Consider the following 26,332-nt stretch of genomic DNA (forward strand, 5'->3'; position numbering starts at 1 on the left):
GAACCGCATGTAACCGAAGCGAAGCTATTCGAAAAAGAAAACGACAGATTCACAGTCGACATTCAACAATCATTGACAGCTATTATTGAACGCAGAGTATTACGTAGCTTCTTAAAAATGCTGCAAAAATGATCTCCAAAGTACGTTAAGAGCACTATGAGATTGTTCAAAGAGTAATCTTAATCTTAGTGTGTACATTTCTCCAGCTGTGGCCTGCTGTGCAGTGGAAATGCAATAATTAAACAAATTATTTCGAACCACGAATAAGACTGCATTCTTGATTATAGAGAACAGTGGAAAAGAAAAAGCAGCCATGCATACCAATGAGCACGGCGTTGTGGAGCACCATAAAGTCGCTATACACCATTTAAGGCACTTGTAAAATAGGATTTTACCCATTTTATTTAATAACATCAATCATTGATGAGATTTTTTTTTTTTTTTGTTTTTTTTTTTTGAAAAAACAGACATTTGTATTTCAGGTGAAATGTTTGTGTTTCATTTTGATCTATGTCAGACATTGAATACAAATATGTCTATGTAGAGTAAAACGTCTATATCAAACACCGAAAACCAGCAGTTCTGTTATAATAATAACAATAATAATAATAATAATAATAATAATAATAATAATAAAAACAAAACATCAGACTGTCAACATTCCGTCGTAATAAATCGATCTGAATATTTCTTGTTAGCTACAAAGTTTGACTGCTTCGTACTCTGTGTAGTATCTGTGTTTGGCGCCAAAAGCCTGCAGAGCCACGAGTATTCGCGACACCTCTGAAGTCAAGAGTTTGAGTCGGTGTCGGAGAAGACACGAAAAAAGGTCCAGAGGTGTCGCTCCGGCAGGAGATAAACGATTGACTCGGTATCGGATCTCCATCAACTCCTGCAGCGCTGAGTCCTGAGATCCCTGTGTGTACGGATAGTCCAGTTGCAAGATCAAATCTCGAATGGCTTCTGGGTCAAAGTGCACGCTATATCCGAACAGCTGAATTCTGTTCATTTTCATGTAGCCGGAATGGTGTGAGCCGTTTCTGTTCGCCGCCTCAGGTTCGGCTGTCTCGTTCCCTTGAGCACCGTCACTCTGGATTCGGCTCCTCAGGTAGAAATGGATCGTTTCAAAGAAGCTCTTCCAACGGTTTCCCAATGACAAAGTCCAGTTGTAGCAGTCTGTCGGGGTATCTAACCTCACTTTCTCCCAATCAGGGTACCCGTTTTGGTTCATTGGCATTGTCCAGCTCTCTGAGTGACTCCCGCCGAACGGGTTCACCGAAACGGAGAGCGTTGGCTCCAGGGTCGAGTTCTTAGTCATACAAATCTGCGCCGAAATTCCTAGCAGCATGTGCACGCGACTTGACTTGGATTTATTGCTCTTTAGAGTCAGGAGCATCCTTTTTCTCCATGAAGGTTCAAACCAGGTGTTGAGTTTGACATCGCTGCTGATGAAGACAGCAGATAAGGCTAGTTGGCTGTCACGCTGCTCTAGTAGATCGCGCAACTCCAAGTCGGGCATTTCCATCTCAGTGCCGAGATACTGCTTGGTGGGGCTTGGAGCTGCAGGACGGCACAATCCATGGCTTAACGCAAAGCCGCTGTTGCAGCTTGAGCAGCGCGTTCTATTTTCCAGAGAGCACGATGCACAACGACTTCCTGTACCCAATGAACAAGGGATCAAACCCTGGCAGGTCAGGTGTCCACCCGGGCACACGCAGCTACGCATCACCTCCGAGTAGATTCCCGGACTGTCAGCTTCAGCGCAGTACAGAAGGGAAAGGGCGCGTTGTAGCCAGTAACCGAGACGCCTAGAGACAAAACAAATGAACAAAACAAGGACAGAGCAGGGAGTACAAAAATAAACAAGGAATAAGCAACTATATAATTGCATGCAAGCAAATTGCAGCCTGAAACACAATGCAGTAACAAATGACTCAATTCTAATAGATGGCAAGTGAACTATTTGCCTTGAAGGTCGGCGATAATAGTTTTGCATTAAAGGCAGAAAAAAATATCTGCCTTTAAAAGCACAATTTTGAAAAAGCCCACTAGTCCCTACTAATAGCTTTAAAGGTTGCAGGAGAAGTGGAATAACACATTATGGTCATTAGTGCAAAAATGCACAGTGGGGTCCAAAGGCCTGAGTTTACTACCCTGGTTTAATTTCATATACAAAGAAAAGAGCACATTTGTCTAAGAACTTCGGTTTGCAAATTAGAAATTTAGCGAAGGAAAAAAAAATCCACCTACAGTATCTACTGAGGAGTACTAAATAAGTTTAGATTTTAATCCTTTATAATCCTTGATTGGAGGCAGGATGTTGGATTTGACGTCATGTCCACATCTAGGTATGGACTGCTAGCTCTTACTTCTAGTCTCCTGCTTGTTAATAAATGTAGCCCAAAATCCCAAGCATTTTTACGAAAAAAAAAAAAATTTCTTTCCAGCATTACTCTTGAACCCTTAGTGATTTGCTTTTTTTTTGGAAATGATGCGGGGGGGGGCACGGTGGCTTAGTGGTTAGCACATTCGCCTCACAACTCCAGGGTTGGGGGTTCAATTCCCGCCTCCGCCTTGTGTGTGTGGAGTTTGCATGTTCTCCCTGTGCCTCGGGGGTTTCCCCCGGGTACTCCGGTTTCCTCCCCTGGTCCAAAGACATGCATGGTAGGTTGATTGGCATCTCTGGAAAATTGTCCGTAGTGTGTGAGTGAATGAGAGTGTGTGTGTATGTGCCCTGTGATGGGTTGGCACTCCATCCAGGGTGTATCCTGCCTTGATGCCCGATGACGCCTGAGATAGGCACAGGCTCCCCGTGACCCGAGGTAGTTTGGATAAGCGGTAGAAAATGAGTGAGTGAGTGAGTGAGTGAGTGGAAATGATGCAATCAACAATGAGATTTTTCCCCGTTACAAAAACCTGACACTGGAGACTTCTTCCACACCATAATTGTTCTTTTCCTGACAGACAACTTCACCAAAACAACATGAATATGTTTTTTTTTCCTCTTAATTGATAAATAACATCCTTGCATTTGTTTACAATTAGTCTTAGTCTTAAGATTTTGGACCTCCTGAGACGAGGCAGACTCTGTGAGAATCCTGAGGCATCTAGATATCTACCAGCTCCTGTTGAACTCTGCGATACTATAGAGGAGATGTGAACTCTATGTGGTATTTTACATCAATACAACATTTATCAGACTGTATATTTATAATCACACCTTCCAGTGTCACCCAGATGAGGATGAGGTTCCTCTTTGTGTCTGGATCCTCTCAAGGTTTCTTCCTTTACCATCTAAGGAAGTTTTTCCTTGCCACTGCTGCCTGAGTCACTACAGACTTGTATTGTATTTAGAAAGATTTAATCGGAAACGAAACAACATGGCTGTTTTTAAAATACTGCAAATGCTGCATTCATTTCAGAAGGTTTTTTGAGTGAAGCCATTTTTCACACAGGAGAGCAAAAGCAGCTCGGCACTTTAAAATCCCCACATACTTTGTACTAATGATTATAATGGCTCCTTTTCGTAACTGCATGCTAACCAAATTTTCTGTCACATCCATTACGCTTCGCAACACTGTTAATTGGTGTTGAGGTTAATGCCCTGACTGGAGGAGATTGTTTGGATGTGGGTCCTGATGTTAAAAACTTTCAAGTCTGTTTTTGCATAATTACACTGACAACAACTAAACAATCGCAATTATGGATGCTTACGTCAAACCAGAAGTCCATAAACACTGACCCCCCGTTCGCACATGGCTTTAAACGCTTGCGCTCAGCACTCAAAAGAGTGCAGGAGGTAAAAGAGGCTGGAAAGGAGACTTGACATTTTTCAGAAGAATATAATTTTTATTCTTTCATAAAAAGGCTAAAAATCTAAAGATCAACATGACCACAGCTGATTATTTTACTTCCTTTCAAGAAATTGTTGCAAAATGTTAATATTTGAATAGAAAAAGTGAGAAAACAAAATTTGTCAAATTCTTAAATCTGATTGGTTACAAGGTTACGTTTTATTTTTTTTAAAATTTATTTATTTTTTATTTTTTTATTTTTTATTTTTTTTTTAGAACAGAATATCCCTCAACCCCTCCTTGAACCGCCACCTTATTGTGGTGGAGGGGTTTGCGTGCCTGAATGATCCTAGGAGCTATGTTGTCTGGGGCTTTTTGCCCCTGGTAGGGTCTCCCAAGGCAAACAGGTCCTGGGTGACGGGCCAGACAAAGAGCGGTTCAAAACCCCTTTATGAAGAGAAATATAGCAAGGTCCGTGACGTCGCCAGGTATGGCGCAACTGGGGCCCCACCCTGGAGCCAGGCCCGGGGTTGGGGCTCGCATGCGAGCGCCTGGTGGGTTAGGGTTAGGGTTAGGGTTAGAGCGCCTGGTGGCCGGGGCTTACCTCATGAGGTGTACCTCATGAGCCCCCCAGCTCAGCAGCCATGTGTTGGAGTTCACCCCGGTGAACGAGAGGGTCGTTTCCCTGCGGGGAGAGGTCTCTCACTGTTATTTGTGCTTACGGGCCAAATGGCAGTGTAGAGTACCCGACCTTCTTGGCGTCTCTGGGAGGGGTTCTGGAAAGTGCTCCGACTGGGGACTCCGTCGTTCTATTGGGGGATTTCAACGCTCATGTGGGCAGCGACAGTGACACCTGGAGGGGCGTGATTGGGAGGAATGGCCCCCCCAACCTGAACCTGAGTGGTGTTCTGTTATTGGACTTCTGTGCTAGTCACAGTTTGTCCATAACAAACACCATGTTCAAGCATAAGGGTGTCCATCAGTACACATGGCATCAGGACACCCTAGGTCGGAGGTCGATGATCGACTTTGTGGTTGTTTCATCTGACCTCCGGCCGTATGTCTTGGACACTCGGGTAAAGAGAGGGGCGGAGCTGTCAACTGATCATCACCTGGTGGTGAGTTGGATCCGATGGCCGGGGAGGAAGTTAGACAGACTTGGCAGACCCAAACGTACTGTGAGGGTCCGCTGGGAACGTTTGGCAGAGTCTCCGGTCAGAGAGATCTTCAACTCCCACCTCCGGCAGAGCTTCAACCAGATCCCGAGGGAGGTTGGAGACATAAGGTCTCCGGTGCCTGTCGTGGCGGCAATCCCCGAACCCGGTGGTGGACACCGGAAGTAAGGGATTCCGTCAAGCTGAAGAAGGAGTCCTATCGAGCCTGGTTGGCTCGGGGGACTCCGGAGGCAGCTGATAGGTACCGGAGGGCCAAGCGAGCTTCAGCCCGGGTGGTTGCAGAGGCAAAAACTCGGGTCTGGGAGGAGTTCGGTGAGGCCATGGAGAAGGACTATCGGTTGGCCTCGAAGAAATTCTGGCAAACCGTACGGCGCCTCAGGAGGGGGAAGCAGTGCCCTGCTCACACTGTTTACAGTGGGAGTTCTGAATCTGCTGACTTCGACTGGGGACATTCTCGGACGGTGGAAGGAGTACTTCGAGGATCTCCTCAATCCCACCGACATGTCTTCCACTGAGGAAGCAGAGGCAGAGGGCTCAGTTGAGGACTCATCAATCTCCCAAGCTGAGGTCACTGAGGTGGTTGAGAAGCTCCTCAGTGGCAAGGCACCGGGGGTGGATGAGATCCGCCCTGAGTACCTCAAGTCTCTGGATGTTGTGGGGCTGTCTTGGTTGACACGCCTCTGCAGCATCGCGTGGCGGCTGGGGACAGTGCCTCTGGACTGGGGTGGTGGTCAGACTGGGGTGGTGGTCCCTCTGTTTAAGAAGGGGGACCGGAGGGTGTGTTCCAACTACAGGGGGATCACACTCCTCAGCCTCCCCGGAAAAGTCTATGCCAGGGTACTGGAGAGGAGAATTCGGCCGATAGTTGAACCTCGGATTCAGGAGGAACAATGCGGGTTTTGTCCCGGTCGTGGAACACTGGACCATCTCTACACCCTCACCAGATTGCTGGAGGGTTCATGGGAGTTTGCCCAACCAGTCCACATGTGCTTTGTGGATCTGGAGAAGGCATTCGACTGTGTCCCTCGTGGTGATCTGTGGGGGGTGCTCTGGGAGTATGGGGTCCGGGGCCCTCTGCTAAGGGCTGTCCGGTCCCTATATGATCGGAGCAGGAGTTTGGTTCGCATTGCCGGCAGTAAGTCAGACTTGTTCCCGGTGCATGTTGGACTCCGGCAGGGCTGCCCTTTGTCACCGGTCCTGTTCATTATTTATATGGACAGGATTTCTAGGCGCAGTCGGGGGCCGGAGGGTGTCCGGTTTGGGGACCACAGGATTTCGTCTCTGCTTTTTGCAGATGATGTTGTCCTGTTGGCTTCTTCAAATCAGGACCTCCAGCGTGCACTGGGATGGTTTGCAGCCGAGTGTGAAGCGGCGGGGATGAGAATCAGCACCTCCAAGTCCGAGGCCATGGTTCTCAGCCGGAAAAGGGTGGCTTGTCCCCTTCAGGTTGGTGGAAAGCTCCTGCCTCAAGTGGAGGAGTTTAAGTATCTTGGGGTCTTGTTCACGAGTGAGGGAAGGATGGAGCGGGAGATCGACAGGCGGATCGGTGTATCTTCTGCAGTGATGCGGTCGATATACCGGTCTGTTGTGGTAAAGACAGAGCTGAGCCGCAAGGCGAAGCTCTCTATTTACCAGTCGATCTACGTTCCTACCCTCACCTATGGTCATGAGCTTTGGGTCATGACCGAAAGGACAAGATCCCGGATACAAGTGGCCGAAATGAGTTTCCTCCGCAGGGTGGCTGGGCGCTCCCTTAGAGATAGGGTGAGGAGCTCGGTCACTCGGGAGGAGCTCAGAGTAGAGCCGCTGCTCCTCCACATCGAGAGGAGTCAGCTGAGGTGGCTCGGGCATCTGTTCCGGATGCCTCCTGGACGCCTCCCGGGGGAGGTGTTCCGGGCATGTCCAACCAGGAGGAGGCCCCCGGGAAGACCTAGGACACGCTGGAGGGACTATGTCTCTCGGCTGGCCTGGGAATGCCTCGGTATTCCCCCGGAGGAGCTGGAGGAAGTGTCTGGGGAGAGGGAAGTCTGGGTGTCCTTGCTTAGACTGCTGCCCCCGTGACCCGGCCCCGGATAAGCGGTAGAAGATGGATGGATGGATGGATATCCCTCAATTCTGTGCTTCAAAAACAAACACCAAAACAAAACAAAAAACTAAATTCCCTTTAGTATTCCCTTAAGTCCACTAATTAGTGAGAAAATAGTGAACTGGACATTTAAGTTTGAATTTAAAATCTTTCAGCATGAAAACAGAGATAGCAGATAAAACATTACGTCGCTGTCGGGCAGAATCCTCGTATCTCCAAAACCGTTATTTTTCAGGAAATTAAAAAACGCCGTACCTTATCTGCAGTGCACAGGGTTTAGTCCGCGTTGCAGTGGATTGTCTTGCGCTTAATTCCTGTCCTCGGACGAGCACCAGAACTAGCGGGGGTCAAGATTTTTTTTTCTTTGAGCCCAGTGTTTTGAAAACATTTACCTCAGAAGACGTGTTGATTCTTGAGGAGAAATATGCCGCGAAGCTCTCCCGCGGAGTGAGGAAGAGGTGGACAGTTGAAGTGTCCAATGGAGTTATGAGATTTGCGCTCAAGCTATTTTCAAGACTTTAGATTGGTTAATAATTTGTAAAAATAACAGACCCACGTGGGGACTGACCAATAGCATCGATATATGAAAAAATATGAAATTGACCAAATTTGGACATACGAGGTTTCCGCCCGATTATTATATAGCGACGATTATACTGTTTACGCTGACGTTTACTCTGTTTAAGTTTGAGTGATTACTTTTTGAGTGATTACGCAGTTTGAGTGATTACGCAGTTTGAGTGATTACTTTTATTCAAAATTCATCATTATTGGTAAAATAGCACTTTTACTCAAGTTCATGTTCAAATCTTTATTTTGTCCCCAAATGGGGCAATTCATTTTGCAACAGGTAGTGAACAAACACACACAATCACACACAACAACAGTACAAAAAATTGCCTACTATGCAGACATAGTTAAAATAATAAAATAATAAGATAATAAAAGCAATAAACAAACAGCAAATAATAATAAAGTTATCTATAGTTCTTTGCAGAATTGAGAAGCAGAATGGCTGCAGGGACAAAAGAGTGTTTATATCTGTTGCTTCTGGATTTGGGGATTTTAAAACGTAATCCCGATGGCAACATCTGAAATTCAGCCCGTAAGGGATCTGACAAAATAGACTCAACCCTCCTTAACATCTGCTTCTGATAGTGTTCCTCCAGACCTTTCTGCCTAGAACCTGTGAAGCTGCTGCTCACCTTAATTAACCTCGAAAGGGAGTTTTTTTGTTTTACAGTGATGGACCCATACCAGCAGATTAAGGAGAAGGTAACAACTGACTCAACAAAAGACCTGTAGAAAAGAGTCAACAGGGTCTTATCCACATCAAACTTTGCCAGCTTCCTCAAGCAATACAGGCATTTCTGGCCTTTCTTTGCAAAGCAAACTGGTATTTGAATCAAAACGCAGCTTATCATCAATGATGGATGCTAAGTACTTATACTCTGTAACAATCTCTATATCCTGACCGTTTATACTAGTTTTCTCGATGTTAGTGACATTACGCCGAAAAAACGCCTATTTGAACAGGGTTCCGGCTGCTCGAGTCAATTCGCTTACTGCTATAATAAATAAGATTAAAAACGGATTTGTGTACATTCAGTTGTCGAGTTGTTGATAAGGTACATGACATCTGATTATCTGACCCATCTGAATGAACTGTTCTTATTTCCTTCTTAGCTAGTGTGCTGTAGTGAGAATCTCATTTTGATCCTAACAAATGAAATTTCAATTCCAAGTGTGTTATTGTCAAGTTTTAATTTCTATCATTTTATTAAACTGTTTCGAAAAGTAAGTAAACAAAGGTGTGTTAATACTGTATAAGTAACAGAATTTTTTACCTTTCCCTCGGCAGGATTATTTTGGGTTGCGAGCGACACCTCCGGCTGAGGCTGAAGAGCTTAGCGGCGCATTCTTGTGCCTTCTTGAGGAGGGAAACGGTTTCGCTCTCCAACTTCCTGTAGCGCTTTAGCAGCAACGCATCGCTCCTCCATGCGCGCCACACCGATGACAAATTCAGGGCTGCATGTGTCGACAATTGGACCATGAAAGCCTGGAACTCATCTGCACACAATAATGTAAATGTCAAATGGTTGATAACAAGCGTTATCCTTATTTCATTTCCATTTTGATAGAAGTAGATGCACAGAATGAAGCTGGTGTGTGTAGGTGTGAGAGCAGATGAAGGTGAAAATCAATGATTAAGGAAATTACTTTTTGGTTTCAATCAATTTCAAACACTTTTTCAAACACACTGCTAGGTCCAAAATAAATTTTTATTAACATATTACGGTAAAACAACCGTGTTAATTATAAAGCATCAAAATCTCAGAAGAATAATCTGTCGTTTTGTACTACTTTTGGTACACATTTAATTAAGGTCATTTTTCACCCTAATGAAATAGAAGGGCGAGGCCAGACTGGACTCTAGATTTAATTACTGCTCACTTTGGAGCTGGAGCTCATTTTTTTTCTAGATTAGTTCCCAAGCTCTATGTAATTTTGTTTTCTGCAGTCAGAATAGAAACACCTATTATAAATTGATTTTAAGATGTGTTGGTGTCATCGGCATATTTTGCCTCGCAGACATATTGCTATAATGCATCGATCGAAGTGCGTCTGGTTTTTGCTTCTATTCTGTTTCGCTGTATGACAATTTGCAGCTTGTTTACAAATATACTCATATGCTTACAGCAACTTTAAAAGTAAAAGAATTTGGGGGCACTTTCTGGGAAAGTCTAATGAATATCTGAAACTTGGTGCCAAAAAAGTTCCTATAAATTTGTTTGTAGGCTTTATATTTGTTTGTATGCATTTTGTTGGAAAGGTGCCAAAAGTTAAATTTTTTTTTTTTTTTTTTTTTTGACAAATGGAACACAAACGTCTGCAGGTGCAGAATATACAAACACAACACCATCAACATCTGTTTATTTTTTCCCCTGATTTTACTAACAGGTGTTATTCAATATCGAAATTCAGTTCATTTACTTCTGCTAAATCTTCTTGTTTCCAATCTCAGGTCCAAAATAAGTCTTTGTTTAGTTTTTAAGGGTTTACAACTTTTGCATCCACCTGATTGCTCAAACCCCTGGTTGGTTTGATTCCAGGCTTGGTTGATGTGCTCCAGGTTGCTGTATTGTGCTCGGAGGCTGGCTTGGGGGCAGTTGCACTGCGGATGTCCTTCACTACACTGACACCAGCAGTCGTTGTCCCGGCACATGAACTGGCCTTCGCCGTTGCATCCGATGTAACTCAGAGCCACTTGCACGAACCGGCTCCTGAGGTACTCCGGCAAAAGTACCTGGAGGCCTGAAATAAGGAACGTTGTGAATTCTTAATTCTGATTGGTCAGAAACTGATTTCATATAACAGCATTTGTGACACTAATGCTGGCTATAAGACACTGGTGGATCCATCCTACACCGCTGTTAAAAACTTTTAATGAGTTTCAGCCTGACATCATTATGCTACTTATATTCTATAAAGTCAGAGAGACGAGAAGTGAACGGAACACGAAGGCTCACAAAGTTCACAAGGTGGACAGAGTTACCACGGCGTGGAATTCATAAACAGGCAACATTAGCAACCTTGATTCATGCCACGCGATGCTGCAGTAATGTTTAGTGCTGATAGCTTTCAGGTACTTTACCTTGGAGATGAATTCTGTTCTCGGGGCTGTGGACCAAAACGGAGCTGACGGAGTCGAGGTTGTCGTAGTTGCTACAGCCGAGTGGGCCGGTCCTCGTCTCAGTTACCTGAAAGGCAAATAATAATTCCAGACTTAAAAAATTCAAACTACTTTTTATGCTTTATTGTTATTGTGCAGTAAAGGGAAATAAATATATACTGTAGACTTCTGTATATATCCATCCATATCAATTTTACATACATTTCTACATCAAAGAATGAATAGGACTGTTTAAAAGAAACCTATTTCAACTTGAATAGAAACAGATCTAGAGCCATAGCTGGTTTAATTAGTTTTATTTAGCTGAAAATAATAAAATTGAAAATTCGCAGGTGGAAAATGCATGAATCCGAGACTACCTGTGTCTGGAAGATTCCACAACATACTGTGTTTCTCAGAAAACTGATAACAAAGTTAAGAGAGAAGGCAGCAATAGCTCCAAAGGAGTTGCAGGACGACCTGAAAGCACCAAGAATGACTCCTAAGCAATCGACTGCGCTGCAATCCTCCATGTTCCCAAAAGAACCCGGAGTGAAGCATGGTGGTCGGAGCATTATGATATGCAAATTCTACCAGAATTCACAAATCTTATTGGTTATAAGGTTGAAAAGATAAAAGTCAAATGTGTTCTTTTTTCAACTTCTTTAACTTCCACAACAGGGATGACATCACAGCTCTCGCAAAAATCACGTATCACTGCAGCGGCAGTGTGAGACATGGGGAAATAATAAGTATATAGATTTGTTGACTATAATATTCTTTTTCTTCTACCACTTCTTCTTCCACTAACAGAATTCATACGCTGTTCTTTTGACAAGCCATCGATATTAGATATTTAATATCACAAACAGCAATCATTGCTTGTTAGATGCAGGGGATGATTACATCGCTAACTCTATTGTTGCTGTTCTAATGAACAAAAGTGGCACTGCAGACGAGCGTGTGAGAGAGTCTTGCTTTCTTTCTTCTTCGAACTGATGGCATTACAAAGAGAACTACAGCTTTATGAGATTTTATCATTCTGACTTCAGTTATCCACTGATTTAACGACAAGACACTGTGACGACGTAAAGAAATAAATTCATTAAACGTGACAATTTGAACCAAAATTTCCAAAAAAAGAAAAAAAAAGAAAGAAATCAAAGACAAGAAATGACAAAGGAGAGAAAATCTTGACAAGGCCAAAAAAAAACAAAACAGAGAGAATAAAGATATCAATTAATATATATATTTTTGGGGGAGGAGGGGCTGTCTTCCACAAACAGTTAAGAAGGTTAAGTGGAGACAGGATATATACTCTGTCTCACAGCCACAACACACCCACTGCACTCTCAGGGTCTTGTATTGGTGCTGTAAAGTGATGCTTTAATACATAGAACACACACACACACACACACACCAATACTGTACGTACACTACAGTCTTTGGCACATGCACACAAAGGACTTGCAAATGCATTAAAATTCCACATTAAAATTCCAAACATCATTCCACACAAAAAAAAGTGTTCTGTGGATTTGGCAAACTTTAATATGGAGGATTAAATCTCAAAGTTTCACAGACTTTAACACTCTGTGACGTGCTAAATCTACCCAACATATTTTTTTCCTCAGGTCAAAGTCAATTTTTTGCTGAATTGTACAGTACAGATTCATACTCTTCACTATTCACAGAGGTGTAGGAAAACATTAGCTAAGGCTGAATAACAACAGCCAAACTACAGCAGCCAGCTAGCTAGCTAGCTAGCATTCTCAAACTACAGAAACTAGTTGAGTGCAAATAGCTAACATTTACTACAATTATGAAAGCAAAAGTTAAAGAAGGTCTCACAAAAGGAACCAAGAAATGTAGGAAAACTTTAGCCAAGTCTAACAGACAAAGGGTAGCTAGCTGGTTATCAAGCTCCTACTACAACGTGAAGTAGCTTTAAATTTTTCGCTCTTCACATTCAAATAGAAAAGATAAATTCATATTTACTACAAGTATAAATGCAATAGTGGAAGAAAGTCTCACAAAAGGAACAAAGCAGTGTAGAAAAAACATTAGCTACCGCTAACAGCCAAATGTTAGCTAAGTACAGTCTCTAATTCTTAAAACTAGCTGAATGCTAATCACTAGCTGTCACAGCGCAAACTGCTATTGTAAAAACGAAGCATACGTAGTGCCACACAGATTAAACCGATGTCTCATTCTCACGCTTACATCTGTTATGATTAACCATTGGTTAGCATGCTATGCTAATAACTATGCTAACAATTAGCTGTCAAAACACAAAAGTGCATGAGACAGCAGATTACAGAGAAAGGTATTAAGTCTTATTCTCACTCTCGCTTCCAGCTAAAAACCTGATGCTAAAGAGAAATGTAGTAGGACAGAAACGATATTTAGTAACTCTTTACCCTCTTAAATATTATCCAAAACATGCTTTTACCTCCAAGTCTTGGAAGCTTTATCTGGCTAAAAATTAAGTTCTTTTTTTCTAGCATATTATATACAGGTTTTCATGTTAACATCTTAACAACAGAGGAATATTTGTTCGTGAGAGAAAGTTGATGACCGCTTTACCTAGTGAATGCTAATTGCTAACTAGCTAGCATTCCCTGTTGATCAGTAGCTAGCTTGGTGTTTCAGCTAGGTCACTTAGGACAGTAGTTCTGTATTTTCTAGCTGTTAGTAAAATCAAATGTAAATAAGTGCTCTTGGTCTAATACAATTTGTTCTTACAGCTGATTTTCCAACGTTATCTCATCTGGAACTTGATATCTTCTGATGTCCTTGGGGTTTAAGAGTTGGGAATGTTTGCATTTCATAATTCAGCTTTATTTAGCATTACTTCTGGGATTCAGTTCATTCGAATTTAATTTTTTTATTAAATAAATTACGATAGAATTTGATAGGTATTTATTACATACACAATTACAACAGACTTTAGTATTAGAATAAGCTTTGTTGAGGTTAACAATGTATCGCGTCCCACTGACTGATGGAGTGTGAGAGTTTTTTCGGAAAAATCAATCCCAAAACCATCAATCCCTTTATCACCGTTCAGTTTCTTTTTTATTAATGACTTTAGTCACGATGACAGACTGCAATGTCAGGGTGGTGATAATAAGACCCCCAATCTCAGCTAACAGCCACCAGTTCCTTGGTTCTTAATCCTCAAATTTTTCCAGAAACCGAGATCCCACCATGAAGTTGATCAAGTTGATCAGCACATGTAATAAAAGACTTCATTACCTACTTCATTACATATCACAGCCTTCTTGGCTATCGGTATCCCAAAGGCCAATAATATTGTGATAACATTTAACAAATGATACATACCGCAGCTTTAATTTCCCATTAACCTCAACTTCATCAAAGCTCATATACAGATTTGCAGGGTAATAGAGGAAACGAGGGTGTAAATTGGATTTCCCTGCACTGATTAATGATACCTCAAACTTGTTCAAAAGTTTTCAACACCTGCTCATTTGCATTTCTGTTGTAACAAAAATGTGAGTTGAAGCTCGGGATTTTCAAAATGCCTCGCACGTCTGTGTACTTGGAATAAATCAGGGATAGTTGAGCAGGTTTAAATCAGGTTCTTTTATTTTAGCAGGTTTAGAGCAGACGTATAGAAGCATATTCTACCAAACATGCCCAAAATCTAGTTCTAAAATGTTTTCAGCAGCTCATGAACAAAATGTGGAAGAATCATAAACTTTGTTGGCTTATACTGTATATCTGCTATAATTCAAAACCCATTTAAAGCCATTTTATTGGCTTGGTGTCAACAAAACCAGGTTCATAACTACCTAACCTTCAGGTCAGGTTACAGAATACCTGAAAAAAGTATTCTATACCATTCGGGGACTCTCTCACTCACTCACTCACTCACTCACTCACTCACTCACTCACTCTCACTCATTTTCTACCGCTTATCCGAACTACCTCGGGTCACAGGGAGCCTGTGCCTATCTCAGGCGTCATCGGGCATCAAGGCAGGATACACCCTGGACGGAGTGCCAACCCATCGCAGGGCACACACACACTCTCATTCACTCACGCACGCAATCACACACTACGGACAATTTTCCAGAGATGAGAATCAACCTACCATGCATGTCTTTGGACCGGGGGAGGAAACCGCAGTACCCGGAGGAAACCCCCGAGGCACGGGGAGAACATGCAAACTCCACACACACAACCCTGGAGGTGTGAGGCGAACGTGCTAACCACTAAGCCACCGTGCCCCCCAATTCGGGGACTAAAAAAAAAAATTTCAGAATATAATTTAAAATATTTAATTCTAAATTTCAGTTTATGACAATTAACAGTATGCATGCTTTCCACTTTTGTGAAACAAGCAAAAAATCTTCCTGGAAAATTATGACATCATTAAATGTCGCTTATTCGGACTCTGCGTCTCTGATTCAAAGTATACTCTGAATGTTTTTGGAATTTCTAGAACGTAACAAACCCGAAAAAATAACATAAAATTGAAATATTCAAATATTTTTGGATAGCTATTGGCATGTAGAACCACCTGTAAATAGTTCTCTAGCTTAATCAGTCGCATTAGATACTGTAGATTGTTTGATTTAGTTTAAGTTAAGGAAAGAAGAAAACAAAACATTTTTAACATTGTGTATTTGTTCCCCACAAAATATAACAAAGTGCAATATTGCAATTTATAAAACCATTTTAATTCATTTAAATTTCTGGTCTTTTTTTCCCCGTAGGAACCAGATTTGTGGCCAGATGTTGCACTAGTAGCACTAAGCAATTCTTTTGACCTACATTAGAAAATAGTCAACAGCCTCCTCATCAGATCTTGTTTTACATCGAATGAACCTATGCTATGACAAATACGGTGGCCGAGAAGTGCAAAACACATTAACAAATCCGAAAACAAATTAACAAATCCGAAAACACATTAACAAATCCCAAAACACGTTAATGTGTTTTGGGATTTGTTAATGTGTTTTGGGATTTGTTAATTTGTTTTGGGATTTGTTAATTTGTTTTGGGATTTGTTAATGTGTTTTCGGATTTGTTAATGTGTTTTCGGATTTGTTAATTTGTTTTCGAATTTGTTAATTTGTTTTGCACTTCCCGGCCACCGTAGACAAACAAAGGGAGCAGAACTCAAACATTCAAAGCAGTAAACTTTTATAAAAATCCTCCCTTGTGCTTGAAATTATGGGATTGTTTTTTATTTTCCTTTTGTGCAGTTTTTGAGATGGTGGCGATGGAAATTTTAATATTTAACCAGCTTTACTTTGCATTTTTCCCGGAAAGATCCAAAAAATTCGCTGGAAATGTTATGTACTGTTAAGTCTGCTACTAATCTGGAATTGTCACTTTTTTTTTAAAAATATCAAAAATCATGCTGCCTTCAAGACACATAAATCTAGCTACATGGCTAGAGTATGTTAAAATATTAATAACATATTGGCAAAAAAAAAAAAAAAAGCAGTATGCATTTTTCTTTCAGAAAGTATTCTCTGTCTGCCATCTCCTTTCAAAAAAAAAAGTCTCTTTCATATTCTCTCAACAGTTCTCGAATGCTCTGAATTTAAATATATATATTTTTTTCCTCCTGACATCTCTGACATTGTTCTTAGCCAGTGAGGGGCTTTTATTTTCAAGCTGTTTTCTTGATATTGTTTCAATTTTTTGTCATTAAATTGTAAAATAGATATGTTTTGCAAAGTTGGGGGTACAAACTTTTGAGCTCTTGAATCAGCATGCCACTTTTCACTCTATTCTAGTGTGTGAAATGAACCGAATGCAGAGATGATTATGATGATGAGGATGAAGATATATCTACGTAAGTATATATCTTTTCGTTTCAATTTCCGAATTCCGATCGCACCGCACATGTTGTTAAAAAGCACTTATGTTTCGGCAGGTCAAGTGTTTGACATACGGCTTTGCACATAATACAGATCTCTGAGAATAAATGAAGCAGAAAAATACAAATCAAACCTTGAGAATATGAAGTGCAGACGTCGGGAAGACCGAATGAAACGGTGTGTAGCGGTGAGTGTGAGGTGCGAATTGTCGACGAAACATTGATCAAACGTACTGGAATTAAGTGGAAATTAATGAACGACATTAGTCATTAGTCTGTGGAATACATCCCCGGTGTAGCTGAGGAGGTAGAGGGGGATTTATTGCTGGAAGAGAAAGAAAATGAAAACACTCAAGGATTTCAGTGCTTAGAGAGGCTTTTTGGTTCATTTTGGCCCATGCTTGATATTGAAATTCATACCGTGTTCTTTCACTAGGAAAAGATCCAAATGCTCTAATCTACCACTAATCTACACTGTGTTTAGCAGGTCTTCAATTCAGTTCAATTCAATTTTATTTGTATAGCGATTTTAACAATGGACATAGTTTACAGAACATAAGAAATATAGTACAAAAAGCTCAAGGTTAATGTTAAAGGTGGGGTCTCCGATGTTTGAGAAATGCTTCAGAAAACTGAGTCGGGCTGAAAACTAAATAAAAATCCAAACAAACGTGTAGCCAATGAGTAGAAAGGGGCGTGTCTTGTCAATATGTGCAGAGAGAGTGTTCAGTGCGCATGTGTGACATTAGCAGAAAGCGGTTTTAACATTGACATGGAGGATAAAAACAAGGAGTAGGACCCGTGTTAATATAGGATCAGCTTTCCAGCGCTGGAGAGAACTGAAGGATCAGGAAGTTGGTCACATATTCACAGATTGGAGTTTCCTGAGTCAATAACTCCTGAGCTAAACGCTGTTACTACACAAATAACACCTCTTTTCTATCGTAGTAATCGCTGAAATTGACCGGTTTGTGTGAAAAAAAGGGAAACTTGCTAAATAAGAGGTGTTTTTAGAAAGTAATAAAATGATATTTGTGCTATATCTTTATAGCACAAAAAAGTAGCTCCCGATGCTCTTAAAAATCCTAAAATCTTATAATAAATTTTAAAGATAATAAAGATAATAAATTTTCGCCATGTTTTAAAACCTTAAAATAATACTATCATAAAATCTGTAAAAATCCCCAAATCTTTAAATCTTAAACTCTCAAAATCTCTTAACATTACAATGTCAAAACCTTAAAATTAAAATTTAATCCAAATTATTCTTTAAATCATGAAATATTCAAATCTTAAACTCTCGAAATATTCTCCGAAAATTTCTCCAGCTGTTTCTTAAAAAAAAAAAAAAAAACACTTTTTAAACTCAGCATCTGGATGAAGCCTAGAAAACGTACTGCTGTTAAAGCCACGCAATCAGATGAGCGATCTTTTTAAATGGTAAAAATTACGAGCCATCCATTGTGGATGTAGTACAGAGATGCATTCAGTCACGTGACCTTCTTCGAAGCAATCCAAAACCCACGTGAGTTCATTTCACAGCACAGATACAGTAAATATTTGTTACCTTTTAAACCAACACAGATATATCTTGAGTATTGGCTGTTAATTTAAAAAATATTTATATCCCGCACACTCGACCGTACACAGGGTTTGATTAGTGGTCAAGCTTCAGATTCAGAGGCATGAAATTCCTACAAAAACTTTCTCATATTCCTTCCCAAGTTGTTTATTTTCCTATAAGAGCACACCATGCTGAGTTTTTAATAAATGATCGACGAGGGCTCAGGTGTAAACATCTGCTCATCTCAGCTATCCGATGCTGTTAATAGCACGTCCGAGGCCGCGGGGTTGGAACTCCTCCAGAACTCTCTTCCCATGAAACGGTCTTAAGAAAGTTTTTCCGGAGCTAATCACGCTAACCCGAGCGTCCTCAGGTGTTTAAAGCGTTGCTTGGTTTGTTTAATATTCTCATATTACGTTCTAGGAGTTATAGATATTCTCGTTCTTCCCACGATTCCTCTGGTGACATTTCTTTTATCTCCAGGCTGCGATGAAAATGATCATATCTCAATCCATCTGACATAAAACATATGAGGCCCATTTTTCTACACTGACAAGCGACTGCTCGTGCCCGAGACATTTATAACAGCAGACCTGCTCGGTCTTAGTGGTACCATCTGTGGCTCTAATGAAGACCCGGCTACAGCATTCAGAATGTATTAGTGTGCAATGAGAAATCTCTTCACCTGAGTTCCAAACTTCGAAAAGAGAAGCATTTAACATCCACAGACTTGTTTTTCGGGACTCAGACAGCGTAGGTAGCGGATGATCTTGAGCGGAATTACTCATCGCACGGATAAGTGAGCCTAGATCATCCGTCATTATGATAGATGGTTTGGCTGAAGGTGCTGCTGCTCTTTTGTCCTCATTAACATGAAAATATTGGGAAAGTCTTTACTTGAGTCAAATCTACTTTGCTTTTAAATCGCTCTGGGTCCAAACACCTTGAAAAATGGCCTTGGCGATGACCGAGGGAAAACATTTGCTTAACTAATAATCACGACTTAAAGGGATAGGACAAGCTCGCTCACTCAGGTTCTTGCAGACCTGATAAGTCGAATTCCAGGATTTGCCCATGTGTTGGAACATGGAGAGAGATTCTTTAATCCTCAACACCTCACCTACACTACAGCAAGTTGTAGGCTCTAATATTGCAAGGGAAGAAATGAATAAACAGAGAACTGTTTGGACAAACAAACAAATAGGTAAATAAATAAATGGAAAATGGCTGAATAAACAAACAAATAGGCAAGTAAATAAATAAACAGAGAAGTGTTTCAAAAAAATAAATGAATAGGTAAATAAATAAATAAATAAATGGAAAACTGTTTAAATAAATAAACAAATAGGTAAATGTTTGAATAAACAAACAAATAGGGAAGTAAATATATAGAGAAATGTTTCAAAAATAAATGAATAGGTAAATAAATAAATAAATAAATAAATAAATAAATAAATGGAAAACTGTTCAAATAAATAAACAAATAGGTAAATGTCTGAATAAACAAACAAATAGGGAAGTAAATATATAGAGAATTGTTTAAAAAAATAAATGAATAGGTAAATAAATATATAAAGAAATAAAATAAAGAAAGAAAGAAATAGAGAACTGTTTAAATAAATAAACAAATAGGTAAATAAATAAATAAATAAATAAATAAATAAATAAATAAATAGAGAAATGTTTCAATAAATAACCAAATAGGTAAGTAAGTAAGTAAGTAAATAGAGAAATGTTTCAATAAATAAATAAATAAATATTTCAATAAATAAAGATGTGGAGAAATAAAAAGCAAGCATTTTCTATTTATTTGTTTATTTATTTATTTGTTCAAAAAAAAAAAAAGAACATGCTGACTTACTCATTTTATATAGTTTTATAGATTTTAGGGTTTGCAGAGTTATTTATTAAATGCTGCATCACAGCATCACATTAAATGCTGCATCGTAACATCCACAGACGATCTCGCTAGCCGCCCTCTTCCGCATATGTTACACAACACACTATGTCCTGCTTCATCTTTAACTTCGAATAAAAACATCACAAAGTAAATGTCAAAAATTTAAACTCGACACGTAGAATCTCTTCACTTGGACACTCTTATTTTAAAGAGTACATTCCTGCTCCATTTTCCCATCTTCTCCTTCACCGCAAATCCGTCATGACAGAAAACGACTCAAAACACGACTTAACGTGACTGGCAGGAAGACAAGTCGTCTGCTGTGACCCGGAGCGACGCTCAACACGTTCATATCAATCTTCTTCAGACGTGAAACGGACGCACGTGCTTCTCACCCGAGTTAGATTACTGTAATCAAAGTAGTTATGCGATGAAGGAAAATAGATAATGCTCTAAGATTACAAATAAACAGAGCGGTATTCAGCTGAAACACAGGGTCGGAGGGAGAGAGAAAAAGAGAGAGAGAGAGAGAGAGAGAGAGAGAGAGATATGAATCTCTGCCTCATGTGTTTATCCAAACAAATATGAACTCCCAGAGGTTTCGGTGTTTGCAATTATGCGTACATTTTGCACTCACCTCAAAATATCATCAATTATATATATTAAAAAAAAGGATGCAAAGCACCATCCTCTTGCAGCTGTGTCCGCTTAGCAACGGACTTTCTGCACCACTCACTCTTTAACTCTCTCCGTTTCTTTTAAATATGCAACATGACACATACTGTATGTTTGTGGGGGTAAAAATGAAAGACTAAAGATTAATCTATTAAAAAAAAAAAAAGATTTATATATTATTTTTTGTATATTATTATTATATTTATTATATAATATATTATTTTTTTATATATTATTTATATATATATATAATAATAATAATAATAATAATAATAATAAAAGGCTGGATCTAGAACATATTTCCAGATAATATTTACATCTTTATCAGGTAGGATGTTATATCTCCACCTTTATTTTAAAATAACAATAAGAAGTTTTATTTTTTTTTTATTTATTTATTTATTTATTTTTTTATAATAATTGCTTTTTTTTAACATTTTTAAAGAAAAATGTTCACTGATGACATTAAATTAAATGGTGTGTGTGGCCTGTGGTGGCACAAACTTTTGCACAAAGGAATGTTTTTTAAAAATATTCGCTGAGAGCTGGAGTCATATTTATTTAAGATAAAAAAAAAACAAAACATTTTAAACTATTCGTTGATTTTTCGATTGTTTGATTTATTTGTAATATGAATCGATTCCTTTGACATGAGCTGATTATTCATTGATTCGTTTGTAACCGAAGGCTCGAATCCAGCTGTATTTACTTTGATCTCTGACCCCCAGCGTTTGAGGAAGTCGAGGCCTGTACCTTGATGGCCGCCGAGGCGATCTGAAGGTGGTGCAGTTTCCTCAGCGTGCTGTCTCGGTCGATGAAGTAGGAGGCGGCAAGGTGATGGAGGGCCTCGAGTGTCAGCGTGCTGTTAGCGGCGTCTCTGCTTGAAGGAGCTTCGCTCAGCTTCCTCTTATCCACGAAAATAGTCAAGGATTCCTCGCCTGGATGAGAGAGAAGTAAGAACTGTTAGTTCACACACCACTGAGCAGCTGATCACCCTCTTTCTCTCACTCTCTCTCTATTCTCGCCTCACCACCATGTCTTTCTGTGTCTCTATCAGCCAGCGTTTGGCAGATAGCCTACAGAGAAGCAGCAAGAGGAAGTAATCAGTACAGAACCGTGATAGCCGGAGTCCTGACTTTAACACGCTGGTTGATATCCGTAATTGTGTGTTATACTGTATACAGAATTAGTTGCTTGCTGTAATAGGAAAAAAAAAAACAATGATGCTTTGGTGTGAGAGAATTACAGTTAGCACCAAGAAGTTGATAGATTTCCAACAAACACGTTTTCATGCGTCTTAAATCAAAGCAATTGGCCAGCCATCAATCCATCCATCCATCTATCCATCCATCCAAATCCCATTCTCTACACCGCTTATCCTACTGGGCTGCAGGGAGCCTGGAAGCTATCCCAAGAGACTCAAGGCACAAGGTAGCTGACACTCAGCCACACAGACTGGACACACTGTCTACGATTCGAAATAAAAAAAACGATACAATTAACCTTGTGTAGACAATGGAACAATCTGAGCATGTGTTAAAATCGAAAAAATATGTGATCTCCAGATCATCGCTGCAGGATTTGATCAATTTTTCAAACTAACAAACGTTCACCCTTTGTTACGTTTTCTTTTTTATCTTCTCTTCCACCATTGAAGAGAACTACCCCTGATACACCGCTCTCATTTTTATCACTGGTCTGTGAAAGGATGAGGGAGAACAGGAGGCAGATCGACCGCCAGAGGGGTTTTGTTCGGGAAGAATGCGATTTGGAGGAAAAATGGCTCCAGTCAGGTGCTGAATTGTCTGGAGATCTAAATGGAGCCCAAATGAGGGCACCGGAGGTGCACTTAGCAGCTGAGATATCGATTGCAGGATTACGGTGGTGAGTACTGTAATTATTCTCCGAGGGAGACGCAGTCGCTGGCTAGTGACGCTTCCGACAATTAGAGTACAATAAGAGTCATAAGGCCGTCGTCACACACCAGCGATGGCAGATAGCGTCACTGATGTTGTGTGATATCACCTAACCTCTGGTATATTTTCCATGTGAATGCAGACCTTGCATACTTGTACTAAAAAATAATCTAAGGAGAAATAGTTGTTTAGCGAAATAAACTTTTGTTAATGACTTAGCGCTATACAATCTACAGAAGCTGTCGGTTTACAGTAGCTCAAGCTCCATTCTGCATAAATAGACCAGATGTAGGACTAACAGCCAAACTGTTTGAGGGAAAATAAGGGTTGCGCGACTATAAAATCTGCCTCAGGAGATCTCTGTTATCGCTAGGTTACTACAAAGAATGCATCGATTCACACTGCAGTTAACAGCCATCAAGTTCAAATTTCAAGCTTCAGTGCGATTTTAGCCTAAAAACTGCAATAAATGTCCAAGTTAGTCCAAGTGTATCATGTTACAATATTTTTAAATGGTTATTGTGAATTAAAGTGTTAGTATCGTCCACTTAAATCCACGCAAACTGTCTTTGTTATTTTCTTCACATGAACATTTTAGGAGATCGATGTTTTTTTTTTTCCTGAATAAAATTATGATGTAACAATTCTATAAAGTTGTACGAGGGTGTGCGATCTTTCGCACTCATTCGAATTTTTTTTTTATAGTCATATTCATTAATTCAGGACGAAAATATTAGCATGTTGATATCGATTTGTTAGTTGATTTGTATTTAATTTGTTTGGTCGAATATAATCTGATTATTCATCTGTATGTTCAGAATAAAACTGAAACACTGGTTCTTCTGGTTTAAGGATCGATTTCAAGATGGAAGTTACTTTTGTTTTTCCCAATATTATTTATTAATAAGACTTCCTGTCTGTAATATTTGTACTGTATCATTCTGAGCTATAGGTGTTTTTTCTTTTTTTTTTCTTGTTGGTTCTTTTATATTTTCCTTGTATTGCTTGTGATACATTTGAAAAGTCAGTGTTGTAATGTAACGGAGTACAAATACTTCGTTACTGTACTTAAGTAGAAATGTCACGTATCTGTACTTTACTTCGCTATTTAAATTTGTCAACTTTCACTTTTACTCCACTACATTTCCTAGATAAAATGTACACTTTTACTCCACTATATTTCCACTAAGCGTCTTCGTTACTACAAAATAAAATCAGAAGAAATGTGTGCGACCGGAATAAGGGAGGTTTGGTGAATCACTGCTCCTAGATTGCATTACACACAAGAGCTGGAGGCGTTTATCTATAACGTTAATCGGCGGAAAGCCGCAAAGACGGCAACCAAAAGCAGTGAAATGTCACTATTCTTATTACCAGAGTTGTAGCACAAACAAAATATTAATGCAAAAAATCCATTCAATACTAAATAAAAATAACATTTATTGATTTGTTCTTTGTCTTGTGAATATTTGTTTATTAATGACTGCATTCATTGGACACACTGTTTGTAGAGAATGCACACATACATGAACTGATCTGATTCAAGACCGGCATCATTACATCATGCATAAAATTTTGGTGTCCACTTTTGCCATTTTAAATAACACCATAACTTTTGGCTTAATATGTAGTCATATAATATATAATATAAAACTCTTCTTGTTTTAAATTCTCACTGAGGGCTAAAACCCCCTAAAGATGAGACCCTAGAACCGCCCCTGATCTTATGCCTACCGAAAATCACTGAAATTTTACTTTTGACTTTTACATCAAATACTTAAGTACATTAAATATCAGAAAATGACTTTTGATACTTAAGTACAGTAAATATCAGATACTTTAAGACTTTTACTTGAGTAATATTCTAAAAGGTAACTTTCACTTCTACCAAAGTCTTTTTCTAGTACGATACTTGTACATTTACTCAAGTATTACTTTATACAACACTGTGAAAGGCTCAATAATTTGAATTATTATGTCTGTAAAAGAACAAATCAATTTAGAAAACCAACTCTGAATATCGTTGCTGTCAGGCGGAAACCTCGTATGTCTAAATTTGGTCAATTTCATATTTTTTCACATATCGATGCTATTGGTCAGTCCCCACGTGGGTCTGTTATTTTTACAAGTTATTAACCAATCTAAAGTCTTGAAAATAGCTTGAGCGCAAATCTCATAACTCCATTGGACACTTCAACTGTCCACCTCTTCCTCACTCCGCGGGAGAGCTTCGCGGCATATTTCTCCTCAAGAAGAGTCGCAACGAATCAACACGTCTTCTGAGGTAAATGTCTTCAAAACACTGGGCTCAAATAAAAAAAAAATCTTGACCCCCGCTAGTTCTGGTGCTCGTCTGAGGACAGGAATTTAGCGCAAGACAATCCACTGCAACGCGGACTAAACCCTGTGTACTGCAGATAAGGTACGGCGTTTTTTTAATTTCCTGAAAAATAACGGTTTTGGAGATACGAGGATTCCGCCTGACAGCGACGATATATAAAACCGCCCTACTGGCATATCTCAAAATTATGCGCCATAGGCTACATAAACTGTGTTCTTAATTAATTCAGTAAATAGAAATCACATCATTTCTGCGAGTTTGTTCGTTCATAAGTTCATATGTTCATGTGTCAGATCCCTATCGCGGGTTAATCAGTGGTGGTTATCGCTTCCTGACATCCAAATAACAAAAAAATTTTTAAAAAAAAACATTACCTGAATTTACAATTTACCTCCTTCCTTTTTATGCAGAAAATAACCTGTCAAAGCAGCATGGGCTAATCTTTAAAAAACTAGCAGTTGCATTTTATTTTCTCCGTTTTTCGCCGGGATGAGATCTGAATCTATCAAACTATCGCGTTCTGGATTTGAACAAAATTAATGCTTTATTGCACTCAGATGCAAAAATGGGATAAAACTGGACCAGAAACCCATCTGTAAAGTGAAAGAAAAATAATAATAATAAAATGCTAGCAGCTTTCAAATGATTGTTTATTTGAAAAATTATAAAGTTTTTCATAATGGTAGTTTTTATAAATAGGTTACAATATGTGTATTTTACATAGAAATGTAAGAATTCATCAAAAATATAATAAAAAGTAGAAGCTGTGACTTTATTTACAGTCAGTGTACGTTATTAAAAACCCTTCTGTGTATCTATAACAATTACTAGTCAAATATTTATATTTTTTGTAACTATGCACTGATATATGAATGATTGCTATACAACATTGCTATAAAATGGTGCATTTTAATACATAATTATTACTATTATGAATTTATTCATGAACCGTCGTAGATTCACGACGAATAGTTTTCTATTACCTAGACTGCGTTCTTGCTGAATGATTTCTATAGTACACTCTTTATAATAATATTTTAATATTTAAAAACAAGCCATTGGGGAAGAATGTAATTGATGCTTAATGGAGATCAGGAGAACGATGATGCCTGAAGCTCCGCTTCCTTGCTAAGTAACTTTTTATTACGAATTCCCATCTCTTCGAATAATGACGCCGGACTGCAGTTATACAAAAGTAAACGATAATGCACGTATTCCTCTTATAGCACAAGTTTTTTTTTTTGTTTTGTTTGTAGAAGCTAAAAACAGCTGTTCCTTAACTAGGCTAGTTTTTTTTCTTTCGAGGAGAAACCTGTAGCTTGTCACGTTATTGTGAAACAACAGTTCT

The 26,332-nt window shown here is 39.4% G+C and overlaps 1 protein-coding gene across 1 annotated transcript in view; it reads right to left on the reverse strand.

Annotated features, from left to right (window-relative positions):
* Positions 1–694: 694 nt before the first annotated feature.
* Positions 695–26,332, reverse strand: part of brinp3b (bone morphogenetic protein/retinoic acid inducible neural-specific 3b) — a 32,518-nt gene continuing 6,880 nt past the window's right edge. The window contains exons 3-7 of the mRNA XM_060873369.1: positions 21,481–21,665; positions 10,711–10,816; positions 10,134–10,370; positions 8,903–9,125; positions 695–1,808 (exon numbers count right to left, since the gene is read on the reverse strand). Coding sequence (XP_060729352.1) covers positions 695–1,808; positions 8,903–9,125; positions 10,134–10,370; positions 10,711–10,816; positions 21,481–21,665 — 1,865 coding nt within the window. The remainder of the gene's footprint in view (positions 1,809–8,902; positions 9,126–10,133; positions 10,371–10,710; positions 10,817–21,480; positions 21,666–26,332) is intronic.

The sequence above is a fragment of the Tachysurus vachellii genome, chromosome 7, assembly GCF_030014155.1.
Source record: "Tachysurus vachellii isolate PV-2020 chromosome 7, HZAU_Pvac_v1, whole genome shotgun sequence".
NCBI lineage: Eukaryota > Metazoa > Chordata > Actinopteri > Siluriformes > Bagridae > Tachysurus > Tachysurus vachellii.